The following is a 12,946-nucleotide window of genomic DNA, read 5'->3' as shown; positions in this document are numbered from 1 at the left end:
GTCAGTCAAGTCTGTTTGCTTGAGCCCGTTATCTCAAAGATAAATCCCTAAGTGCTGTAGTAATAAACAGAGAGACAGATAAGAAGTGGGCACAACTCATCAAGCAGCTCTCCCATCAATCGCAATCCTTCGACTGGGCATAGCCAAAAGGTGAGAGACACATCAGTCAAGCCGCTCATGTCAGTGAAGCAGATTTGATTTGTCAGGCGGTGTAACCTTGAGCTGTGTTACAGTGGCTCACATGTATCTTTGGCCTCTCACACGATGCAATAAGTGATGGGTTTGCATACGACTATAGCACACAGACACAGCATCATTCACTCAAGTGAGCCTTCAGTGTGGCACAGACCAACTCACTGTGAAATTATTACCTGGGGGCATGTTGTGGAATATGTTAGAGATTTGCATGTCCAAAAATGCAAAAGCCTCAAGAAAGACTAAAACTGATTTTATTCGCTGTTTTAGCAGCAGGAAATGAAATTTAAATGTAAAAAAAAGCAGAAAAAATACTGTTGGACTTGTTGCATTCCACACCATTTTATTGAGCAAAAATGTATGTCTGCAAGATAAAATATTCTTATGCACATTAATATACAAATTCCATTTATTCCAGTAGTCTCTGCCTACTGTTCAAGATGATTAATTTATTTCTGAGTGCAGAGCAATTTTTAACATCCCTGGAAAACTAAGGGATACTACATACATGGTAACTCGAACCAGCACAGCCCAACGGGATGCTTTTTCTCACCCTGACTCTGTTCTGACCGAAACGCTACCCTGTCCACAATAACCTCGGGTGCAGCAACTAAGTAGACAGCATCTCTGTGTGACTTCATTATGGGTTCAAAGGTCTTCTGACTCAGGGATGAGCAGAGGCTCAAGGGAAATTGTAGGGAGGGTGACTGAACCGCCTGCCGACACCCACCCCAGAGCAGATCTGTTGAAGGAGGGTCGGTTTACCACTATGTCCCCCTGGAGTTCGGGGTACTCAGGGAGGGGCTCCACCTGCAGGGTCTTGATGGGATCAGGTCTGGGTGTCTTGCTGAAGCCACCGAACGGGGTTGCCACCCTGGAGGTGACGGAGTGACAGTGTTAACAGTAGCCGTCATGTGCTAATGAGAGGAACTGCAGTGACAGTTGAAGTGATGCAACTAATTAAAAGGAAGCAAAGACTTTGACCAGGGGACATATTCTAAGAGATAGCTGCTCAGAGAAAGAAGCACACTACATTATGACTTATATGAAGGACAACACTTGTTTTGCTCACTCTGCAGTTTTTAATCACCTTTTCCACCTGTGAGGTTCTTACCTGTTAAAACTTCTGTACCCTGGTAGGTCTGGTTGGGGCTCCGGCTCAGGCATTTGAGTGATGAGAGTGTCAGCCAAGGTCGGGTCATTGATGATAGCCTGTTCCCAGGGTGAGTGGTAGGACTTTGGTATAGCTGTAGCATTGAACTTCTCTGGAGGGATGTCTTTTAAAGGACCTCCATACCCTGAGTAGGTTATACAACACAGTGATTAAACATAATGCTTGTCTGATACACAGCAGGCATTATTTTTCTTTTTTTAATTATTTTTTTAATTATTTTATTCTCAGTTTACTTTCTTGGTATGTCTATTCATTTATGTAAGAGTGCTCGTGTCAGGGTTGGACATTTCTCCACACATGGCCAGTGATGAAGTGAAAATTAAAAGCCAAATTCTAAACTAAATCTATTTAACAGAAATAGCAAACATATCCAAAAAAAAAGCTGATGAAAGAACAGTCAGATGGTCATGAGTAAACTGTAAGAGTGTATGTATCTTGCTCACCATATGATTTTGTACTAAAGTTCAAAAATGCCATCTCTTACTGGCATTTAGTTTAGTTAAAGTTGCTTGTTTTAGCTTTAAAGCACTGGTTATTACATAAAATCTAATACATCAGTTATTTTGTTTCTTTTTTTGCATGATAGAGAGAGAAAGAAAGAGAAAGTGTGTGTGTGTGTGTGTGTGTGTGTGTGTGTGTGTGTATAACGCAATCATATCAATTTGAGTGTGTCAGATTGCAACACCCCCTACTGTTTTTTCTTTAGCCCTGTATTCCTCGTCAAAGATCACAGCAAAACAAATCAAGGGGCAGCTTCCCTGTATGTGTGTGTGTGTCTGTGTGTGTACCCAGCTGCATGTACGTCTCCCTACATAGTCTATGTGTGTTGATGGGAGAGGCCTATCCAAAACACTATCCTTCAAACCCAGCGCTTCACTCAGGGGGGCTTGCAAGCTCGAGCATTACATAACACGGGGCGTTGTGTCACGTCCTAACCTCTCACAATGAACAATCCCCCTTCCTGAGTTTATGTTTTGCCCTGAGGGGGAAGCAGGAGAGACCAAACAGACCTGTAGGGAAGTTTACGATTTTGGGGGGGACTCGATTACAAAACATTGTATAAAAGATTTTCTGAGGCCATGGAATATTGTTTTTATGGCTGGATGTTTGGCTGAATTGAGATTTTTGTGGGAAAGGACTGTCACACACCCAGCTCTACGCTCTCACTGTGAAGATGAAAGAAGGTCCCAAAAAAAAAAGCTCTGAAAAGACAGAGAAGAAGACAGAAGTCTGGCTTTTTCTACATAAATGTTTTTCCTTTCTCTCTGAAAAATCTATCTTCAAATGTGGCAACATTTAGGCAAACATGGTCCAATAACTAAAAACGCATCTGACATTTCGCTATGCTTTGGTTTCAAAATGGAACAAAACAATCCAAATGCAAAACTATGTAAAGTTATTACCACTTTCCTGCTTAAGCTTTACACACCTTCAATATATTTTCTGCCAAATGTCTTGTCTTATTCAAGCTTTATTAGAATCTAAAGTCCTGCCTATATATCAGTATAGTCTGGTTAAAAAATGTACCAGTACAGGCACATGGAACATGCACCCCTGGGTAGATGAGTGTGCTATTTTAAGAGTTCTTACCATTTGATACCTAATGCACTTTGGCCTGATTTCTGCTACAGCTGGAGTGACATCACTCAGACACTGAGGGGTGGTGTCTGATCCTGAGGTCCAGAAATAACACCCCACCCCTGTGTGGACATACTCATCCTTAAGTCAGTATTGGTTTTGTGTCAACTGGGCAGAATTCAGACACGAGGAAGGATGTGAGTGCAAAGCTGATGGTATCAGTGGCACCGGAGGCAAACAGGAAACACTTCTCATGGGGTAAAACTCAACAACCTTTTCTAAAAGATGGTCAAAGCTGATTGTAACGAGGAGGGGTAAGAAAAAAAAAAGTGGAGAGTGAGAGAATTAGGGGAATGTGGAGGAGTGGACATGAGACAAAGAGTGGGATGAAGATAGAAAGAATGGGACAGGAGGGAGACAGGCAGGGCAGAGAGAGAATAAAAAGACAAACGTGTAATCATATTCTGCCTGAGGCCAGCAGATTCCAGGCAAGACGAAAATGTTTTCCTACGTGATCAAAGCCCGCGTGAGTACAAACAATGAAAAGCAGTTGAATCCTTATCAAAACACGGCACATCCAGTGCTTTGTGGAGAGCACATCCACACAGTCTCTCCACCAGGAGGAAAATAGTTTACAATGTGCTGTACATTTAATATGTAAGCATATTTTTGAAAAACTGCACGCCTTAAGTGGAATTTTGCAAAGAAAAATCAAAGTCTATCCCGGCTAAAACAGACTACTCAGGACAAGATTTTGTCATTGATATAATAAAGAGAAACTAATAAGTGGAACTAATAAGGTCATTGAGTTGAACAGAGCTCATCATGTTTGTTGACCTAACTTTAGCTACAGTATATCACTGCTGCAATGTTTTTGGGTCCTTGAAATGTGTTGGTGTTCCAGTACGCTGTATCACCAGTGTTACCTACCCGGGGCGATACTGTCTGGATTTGGCTCCGTTGTTGTTTCTGGTATGCAGGCCTGATCAACACCCAAGTTGTCCTCACCACTGTGGCTGTCCACAGCATGCTCATTCTCAGCTTGAGAAACCACTGTGTTCTAAACAAAGGACAGAGAAGATGTGTTAGGCTTCAAAAAAACTCTGAAAATGTGTTTAGATTGAAAGTCCATTCTTTATCTTGGAAACAGTAGTTGACCAAACAGTCTCACCACAAGATCTATTGAGCTTTCAATCATAACACAAGACCTTCCTCGGGAAATGGACTAGCCCAGTTGTCATTTTAATTTTCTAAGCAATTTAAACCTGTATTAACTTTTTCAAATTAAGGAACAATTATGTTTATGGCCACATGAGGGCAGCAGAAACAAGCTGTAAAACAACACTGACATGGTGAACTTGTTTGCAAATAGTTACTAATTTCACCTCCTGCATATACAGAAGAAACATTTGCATTCATTTGGAGTTTCTGGCCACATGATGAATTTCCAAAATTCACTCTTCTTTTAGCTCTGTTTCCTTCTCCACCAACTCCTGAGTGAAAATCTGTCTCTTAAGCTGCTAAATGTTCCACTTTCCTCACTAGCTAGTCACTAATTTTGTCTGGCTGCTGTTTGGTGCTGGGCAGGGAGCCTACAGTGGATTTATCAGCTTTCTGCTGCTGCTGGGAAACGACTCTGATGAGAATAGTGAGAGTGAATGGAAAACCAAAACAATGTGCTGAAAGATGCTAAAATACTTAGCAGAGCTGAGCAAACAAAAACTGCAGACACAGGTGATAATTCCATTGTTAGTATAAAAATATTGATTACAGCTCCTTTAAAGACTTTTTATCCATGTTGGCTTAAAAAAAGACAGATATGGACAAAATCCATCTGCTGAGAAACATGTGATAAAATTGAAAGCTCCAGGACAGCTACCAACATAGATGAGAAAAGTACTTAAAGGACCAGTGTGTAAGATTTAGTGGCATCTAGCGGTGAGGTTGCAGATTGCAACTAACTGAATACCCCTCCCCCCCTCCTTGTGCAACTCCATGGAAGACGAACTGCTCCCTAAGTGGATATAAAGGGCTCATTCTAAGGTAACAAAAACACAATGATTCTTAGTTTCAGGTGATTATACACTAATTAAAACATACTTATGAATATTATATCCCATTTCTACCAATAGATCCCCTTAAATCCTACACACAGGGCCTTTAATATGCTCAGAAAAATTGAAAATTGAAAATCCTCAGTTCCATGATATGTGAGCAAACTTTTTCTGCTGAGGAAGATTGTGTAATACAAATGATAGCTCCACAGCTGCTACTAGGTGGTCCTTGTGGAAAGAATTTGTTGTCAACAATTGACCTCATGACACAGGGGACTATTTCATACACCCACCAATGGCAAGAATAATCAACTATATTAGTTTTTTGACATGTTTAGATTTATTGAAATATATGAAAAATGTGATTTGCATGTGCAGTAAATTATTGCCAGCAGATAAATTCTTTGCTTGACCATTTTTCCTCAACATGAGAAACACTGTTTTCTGGGCTTGGATGAAATGTACTGCAGCCCAAGGATTTCAGCTTTCATCCCTCTGAAAGATATTTATGATGATTTACTCCAGGACTTCCTCAGGAAATGTTGACAACTTGAAACAAAATCCCTCCATCGCCCCAAGCAATAAACAAACCAGAGATATGTGAGTCCTTCTTACTTCAAAGATGAGGGGAAAAACTTCCCTGGAGCATAATAATTATTTTATCTAGAATTCAAGAGGGCAGTGAAAAGCACACAAGGTCACCACACAACTAAATGAAAGAGGATATAACCAGTGCTGCTAATTAATTAGATATAGCCAAGAGAAACTTTGTTAGTTTATCTTGATTCAATTTTACTGAGAGCCTCGCTACATAAACTGCTTTATGGGTGACCAGGTCGGGCTAAGATAAGTGCTGCTGAGAAAAGAAAACACTGACTTGGCACACTGCCCATCTATACACAAAGGGACATTAATAAAACTACTTATGACCCGCTAGAACACTTTCACAACTATTCTCTGCCACTCTGTGTCTATAGCACAAGTCAAATAAACACTTCAAGTGCTTAATCTTGCCTACAAGTATTTTGTCAAGATGTGAAATGTTGTGTTCTAAAAGCTGATCATATTCCAGGCCAATGGGCGGCACTATGTCACCGCTGTTATGGTACTTGATAAGAAAAAAAGACAGGAAGTATTGCAGTGTGTGGAGCTGTGAAATGCTCGCCAGTAAAATATGGAACGTTATCCTGTGGCCAGTGCTTCTTTTTAGGTGCTTTACTACAAATACGTAACAAAATTGGTGACGAGGATGGTTGTGGCTACTACGCCTTTGCCTCCCACTTTCCTACAATGTCTGGGAGAACCTGCAATACCATTTGAAACAAAGCTGGAAATCTTTGAAAACTACCTACTTGTGATTGATGTGGAAGGAGCCAAAAGCGAGCTGTACTACTGCACAGCATCACAAACGAAGTACAGAGGGTTTTCTATACCTTGAATGAAACAGGTACCACCTACAATATGCAAGCATATTTTGTACAGAGGGCAAATGTCATTGCTGAGTTTCGTCAATGAACACAGAGACATGATGAACCTATGGCACAATACATCTCCGCACTATGTGAGATGCTTGCATTGCGTGAATTCGGAAATGCAGAGCAAGATATGCTACAATAGAAGAAAGCTGCTTCACATTGCCAATCAAGTGGAATTGGCCGCACGGAATGCCATTGCACTTTCAAAGTGCCAAAACGCTGCCAAAGAGGGAACAAAAACGCTCCAACAGCACAAGTAACCAAAGAAAAGGTGAAGCAAAGTCTGAACATACATGCAAATGTTATAGATGACTCAGACAAGCACCTGGCAAATTCCACAAAATGCCCTGCTGCAGACAAAATATGCAAATCATGTGGACAGACTGGGCTCTTTGCAAAAAATGTGCCACTCAGATCAAAAAACATGAGATGAGGGAGGTTGTTATTAACTTGCGAGGTAGCTGAATTCGCGAGATCATGAGATCATGACATCATAAGATCATGAGATCATGCGAGAATCCATCTTGTCAGGCTTCAAGTTATGTGCTTGTGTCTGAACCACTGGTGGTATCCAGCTGCCTCGCAAGGTAAGACAGTGATAGACAGATGGTTCATCCAATCACCTGCCAATTATTTTTTGAAAGTGCCTGCCCCTTTTCCAAACAGTTTCCATGGACAACTTCTCAGATGGTTTTGTGTAACAAACCATCTGGCACGTCAGGTTAAGTTTGTTATCCCTGAGCTGACTGTGCTATTTCTGAAAGATACTGTCCCAGTAGAGAGGAAAATAACGTGCACTGTAGAATTAGACACATTTTCTAATATGCAGCCATTCTATTCTAAGCCTGCTATGTGAAAAACTTTCTGCATGAAGTCAAAATGAGAGATGATGTGAAACCTGTGCAACAGAAATTGAGGAGATTGCCCTTCTCTGTCAGAGATGATGTTTCTGCAGAGTTAAAATGTCGATGTCATCAAGAAGATCGACGCATCTCCCTGTGTGTCGCCAGTCGTTGTGACTTAACGGAAGAACTCAGGGAGAATATGGATGTATACAGACCTCAAGGAGCCCAACAAGACTGTAGTGACTGATTGCTTCAACTATGATATTGTCCACAGGCCCAGTGCTCAGAACCATGCAGCAGACTGCCTTTCCCACTTGCCAATGCCATATGAACAGGACTTCTCCCCAGACATGGAACCAGAGACTGTTGCTGCTGTTTCCACCCTTCTGACTGCTCTTCCCATGTCTGACTTCACAGATGTTTGCTCTTCCTGCCCAGAGTGACCCAAGCTACACACCTACATTACCAAAGGGTGGCCTGCATCATCCAAAGGCCTGCCTGCAGATATGGTGCCTTACTACCAGGTTAGGAATGAACTGTCCATGCACAAATCACTTTTTCTGAGAGGGAGTCACAGAATAGTGGTGGTCCCTTTGCCTGATGGACCCTGGCAAAAGATTGTTGGCCCTTTCGAAGCTGGCACTGCTGATTGCAAGTTCGCTATTACCATGGTGGACTACTATTCAGAGTGGTCAGAGGTGTGTTTTGCTCCACAGAACACTATTGCAGTGATTAGCTCTATGAGATCTGTGCTTAGCCAAAAGGGAAACCCCATGGCTGTGGTGACATATAATGGCCCACAGCTAACCTCCTCAGAACTGTCCTCTTTCCTTGAAGAACAAGCGAGCACAGAAGCCTCACTAAAACCACTATTGACATAGTCTGCTGTACTTTATTAAACAAGCAACAAGTAAAGAAAGTTTAAGAAGCAGCTAAAGAGGTTTTTCTTCGGTAAAAGCCTGCAAAATATCTAATCAGTAACTTTTTCTCTCTTTGGTTTTGTGAAATTTGTAGCTTTAAGCATTTGGTAAACGTGGTCATTGATGCTTGTTTGTATGTATGTATGCATGTGTAAATAAGTGTATATGCGTGTGTTTATGTTTGCATATATATATATATTGTATGTATACACATAGAGAAGGATGTATAAGGAGAGTTTCACATGGTTGCGTTGAAATTGTATTGGTTTTTGTAATGTTGATACGGTTTTAATTGGGGTGAGGGACGGGGTTAGTGCTGTAATTGCATCTATGTATGCATGTATGTAAAAGCATGTGTATACATTTATGTTCTTAACGTGGACCCCAGGAAGAGTAGCTGTTGCCTTGGTAACAACTAATGGGGATCCAAATAAACAATAAGATCTTAGAGTTTTCTTGTCGTATGGTTTTTGTACATACAAAACTAATTATATGACATGGTATCTTATTTTCTTTACTTTTGGACAGAGCCAGGCTAGCTCTTTCCCCCTGCTTCCATTTTTTAAGCTAAGCTAAACTAATCGTCAACTGGCTCTTGCTCCATGGTTAACTGTGGTTAACTAATGAAAGTGGTATCAATCTTCTCCTTTAGCGATCAACAAGAAAACAAATAAGCAATTTTTTTAAAATGTTGAAAAAATCCTATTAGACACAATTTAGAAAGAGCTGACTCAATAAAATTTAAGTTTTCACTGCACAGTTTCTGCTTACATTCAACTGCTTGTTGTTTTCATTCTGGATGTTCTCAAAAGTGTATTTTTCTGAGCGCTTCTGGCGCATTTTGAAGAGACGGGAGCCCCGGTTGGAGGCAAGAGATAGCTCCTCCAGCATAATGTCCTTAGGCACGCACATTTTCTTCCCCAGATCCATGTCTTCATCTGGACATAGAGACACACACAGAGGATTAAAGAGATTATATGCACATATACAGTATATACTTGTGCATTGATCAGACTTCTGTCAAGACAAATTTCTTTTTCTATACTCCCACCAATATGATCTGATTGAACACAAATTATATTACGCAGAGAAAAAAAAACCTTGCCACAAAAAAGCACTCTACATGGATTGCTGACTTGGTGTTACTGCCAATATGATAAATGAGGAATTATCTTCCCATGTAATCCACTCGTGTCCAGTGCTTGTTTTGTGGTTAGCACTGCGTGCTAGCTACTGCATGCTGATCATGGAGATGTCACCGGCCAAGTGTGAGACGTATAATTTGCCAGAATATCTTTCAGCTGTCAGTAGCCTTCAGACCCTCCCCATCCCAGAGAGCCACACAGTTGTCCTCGCCTTGAAATAGCGTGTTCAAAGGACAACGACAAAGGGATTAGTTACTTTGGTCCATAAAAGTATTCATTTGCTTATTTATAGTCAGGGTCGTAGAAGGGAGGGTTGGCAACCACTGCCCTAGCAAATGGTTGGCTCATACCTTCTTTAAAGTGAATCTGGCAGTGTCCAGCGCATGCTGGTTCTTACAGTAGAGTTAATATGTGTGGGCCTTAAGTGTGTACTGTAAGTAATGGTGTTAAATCCATGTCTATGCTGATATGTGTGATAAAAAAGTGTAGGAAGGGGCTGAAAGGAGCAGGATGTGAGGAGGAAGAGAAGATGAGCTGGAAACAGAGGCAAAGAACTGATGCAACAAGAGAAAGAGAGAAAAACTGTAGGAGTTCAAGGATTAGACAACAAAGTACAGAAGAAACGATGTGGCTACCTTCCTCGGCTTGAACCTCCCTGCAGATTGCTGCCGCCTGCATTTTCCTCTCCCTGGTCGTCATGGTGGAGAACTGTGACATGGCTGCCCCCTGGGAAGCCAGGGGTGAGGAAAAAAGTCACAGGAGACAGCGCACATCAGTACAACCTGTTCAAACACACGATGAGACACAAAAGCAAGACAACACGGCTGCATGTTGGCCATCGATTGCCCAACATCAAGCATCCACACCACGCACAAAGACCCGCCGAAGCAGATAGAATTTATTGGGGCAGTGAAAAGGGCAAAGTTAGCACATCCCTTTAAATAACCTTGGGCCGTTAAACGCCAAGCACATGCTCTTCAGACATGGCAGCCAGCTGTGTCAGGGGTCTGGGAATCAATATGTTTGAAATTACCCAAGTGGGCTGAAAGGACACAGATCGAGAACATAGTGCTGTCACAGCAAACACGTGAGTCTACGGATGAAATAGCACAATGGAAAGTTTACAACAACGCGTCAGTGAACACAACACAAATGTTTAATTCCAATCCAAAGTACCTCTAACAAGGTTTCCTGATGGAACAAAGGAACACCATGCAAATCACTTCATCATTCGATTTCAGCTCACCAGATAAGAGACAAGTTTGTAGAGTTAATTCTCAGCTCCCATAAATCAACTTCAGAATCTTGTTATCATTTTTGATTAAAAAACATTAAGTGGAAGACAAACATAAAACTTTTTTTATGAATACTTGTATGTTGTCAACATCAGGATATGTACACATAAAAATGTCAAGCAATAACACAAAAAAGGAGATGCATTTACCAAAAACATTCAAAAATAGATATAAAAAATTATATTTTAATTATGACACATGACAAGCTGTGTGATTGACGGGAAAATGTGTAGAGAATGAGTGCACTGAGAGTCATGCTTGATTTCAAGTGCAAGTGTCACATGATGATTGGACAGCAAAACCACAGCACACCTGTGGAGAGGCCAGAGTGATGGCTTACCTGTCCTGAAGGACCCTCAGGGGAGTCTCAAGTTGTGCCTGTCTCCTCTGGGTAGGAAGTCAGAAAGGTGAGAGGCGAGAGGGTCAGACTGGGTAGTGCAACCTGTGTGGGTGCTCGCGCTCCTCAGGACTGGAGCTTGTCGTGGGGAAGGGTGCAGGCGGAGGGGGCTGCTGCCTGACCCGGCTGACTGAGTGACTGAATGAGTGGGTGGGGTGGGTGTCAGTTTGTCTGTTGTCATTGGTATTTAGTTCACAAGCGGAGGGGTGACTAAATTTAGAGCGCTGCCACTACTGCTCGCTTTGCCCTCCATCTATCTATCTCTCTGCCAGTATGATTACAGTAGCAGGATGATCTATATCAGTGATTCCCAACCAGGGGTAGGCTACTTCTGCAATTGCTAGGGGGTATGTGGAAAGATTGTGGAGTAGCATAACTAATTTGATAAAATAAAATAGAATTTACAATTTGATTGAAAATATATATCCACATATTAAGTCACCTATAACAGCAGATCAATCTTGTGACTAGTGTGTGAACAACTTAGTGAGCAGAGTATTTAAATGGATAAACAGTTGAAACTAGCTAAAAGTATAAACAGTTGCAGATATCTTAAAGTATACATAAATGGTTAATAGCCAATCGCTAAGTGTAATGGATAAACACTTAACAGTTAGTTAAAAGTAATTGATAAACTGTTGTAATGGTTAGGTAAAAAGTAATGGTTAAACAGTTGGAATAGTTGGGTAAACATAATGGTTAGAACAGCTAAAAGTAATGGATGAAATAATGAGATACAAGTAATGGACCTATGGTTGAAACGTCCGTGCTAGTAACACAAACGTATTAACTGACCTAAACATTAGTCTGTTTGTTTGAAAAGTATTTTAACACCTATTATTATGTCCACATATTATATTATTAATAGTTACATAATACCCAGTTTAAAATCAATTCAAATAGAGACATTTGGAAAATGACTGCTGTTGTTGTTGAAGGGGTAGCCTACTTATCTTTGACAGGACTGTGGGGGTACAGTTATTTGACATGAAAGGAACCAATAATAATTATCAGGATTTTTTTCTTTTGGGAGCCAATGGTCTACATGACTCCTATATGGCCTTGCTACTATCACCTCTTCAATAAAGGCAGGCCTAGATAAAATGGACACATAATGACTCTTGGAAACTACTGACAAAGCTTTAAAAAAAAAAAAAAAAAAAAGTTGTTTCAGCTACAATTGTCTTTATCAGCTCTCCAGAATTGCAGTGCTCAGCCAACAACAAATATATTCCGTGGCATCCAACATGGGAACACGGCGCCCTCAGGGCATGCAGACCAATCAGATACTATTTGTTTTAAATGCCAACATGTGATATAGAAGAGACCAAGGCTTAATAGGGTTTACTCACCTTATAATCCAGTCACTATGTTTTAATTGACCTTGCTAAATTTAATTTACCCCCTATATATTTTTTATTTACTTGGTACAAGAGAGAAATAAAGGGAGTCAGGTTGAATTTGCAGCACCCAGCAGGGCAGGGAAGGAAAAGGTGGCAAATTAAAAGCAGCAAGTTCATGGACATACTGCAGTGCCTGGCATATAGAAAATGCCAGCAACCCCATACACAAAATGGAATATTTTAAAACTATGTGTGTTGGGTTTTATGACGCAATATTCATATTCTGATTCAAGCTCCACCCTTTAAATAGCATTCAAATCCCATTTCGTTACAGTGTTTTCCAAATCTAAATTGGTAGGGAAATAATTTCTGTTTATCATTTCCCTCTGTGTCTTTATCTCTCATTCTCTAATGGCTCAGCTACAGAAGGTACCCACTGTTATTATGTAACTGGTGGTCACCATGGGAACAAGTCCCCACCAACCCCCCTCCCAAGCCCCTTCGCTGGATATGGAGAGAGTGACT

The 12,946-nt window shown here is 41.0% G+C and overlaps 1 protein-coding gene across 4 annotated transcripts; it reads right to left on the bottom strand.

Moving 5' to 3' along the window:
- Positions 1-512: 512 nt before the first annotated feature.
- LOC137174453 (myozenin-2-like) lies at positions 513-11,169 on the bottom strand. 4 transcript variants are annotated; one of them, XM_067579735.1, is made up of 7 exons: positions 11,022-11,144; positions 10,563-10,577; positions 10,022-10,112; positions 9,013-9,179; positions 3,878-4,007; positions 1,310-1,493; positions 513-1,069 (listed from the first exon to the last, which is right to left on the bottom strand). In XM_067579735.1, exons 3-7 carry the CDS (start codon positions 10,101-10,103, stop codon positions 844-846), a joined length of 789 nt encoding a protein of 262 aa, XP_067435836.1. In that variant the 5' UTR covers positions 10,104-10,112; positions 10,563-10,577; positions 11,022-11,144; the 3' UTR covers positions 513-843. The 4 variants fall into 4 exon arrangements, with proteins under 4 accessions (XP_067435836.1, XP_067435835.1, XP_067435837.1 ...); XM_067579734.1 differs by lacking the exon at positions 10,563-10,577 and having other exon boundaries at positions 11,022-11,169; XM_067579736.1 differs by lacking the exon at positions 11,022-11,144 and having other exon boundaries at positions 10,563-10,582.
- Positions 11,170-12,946: the final 1,777 nt, after the last annotated feature.

This window comes from Thunnus thynnus, chromosome 22 (assembly GCF_963924715.1).
Source record: "Thunnus thynnus chromosome 22, fThuThy2.1, whole genome shotgun sequence".
NCBI lineage: Eukaryota > Metazoa > Chordata > Actinopteri > Scombriformes > Scombridae > Thunnus > Thunnus thynnus.
This window is presented reverse-complemented; position numbering and strand designations above follow the sequence as displayed.

Bases quoted from the DNA above. Each gene is read 5' to 3' on its own strand.
- LOC137174453 (XM_067579734.1), bottom strand. From the start codon at position 10,103: ATGTCACAGTTCTCCACCATGACGACCAGGGAGAGGAAAATGCAGGCG. The intron at 9,180-10,021 runs GTAGCCACATCG...CTCTATGTCCAG, and splicing joins GGAGGTTCAAGCCGAGGAAG to ATGAAGACATGGATCTGGGG. The intron at 1,070-1,309 runs GTAAGAACCTCA...CGTCACCTCCAG, and splicing joins GGGTACAGAAGTTTTAACAG to GGTGGCAACCCCGTTCGGTG.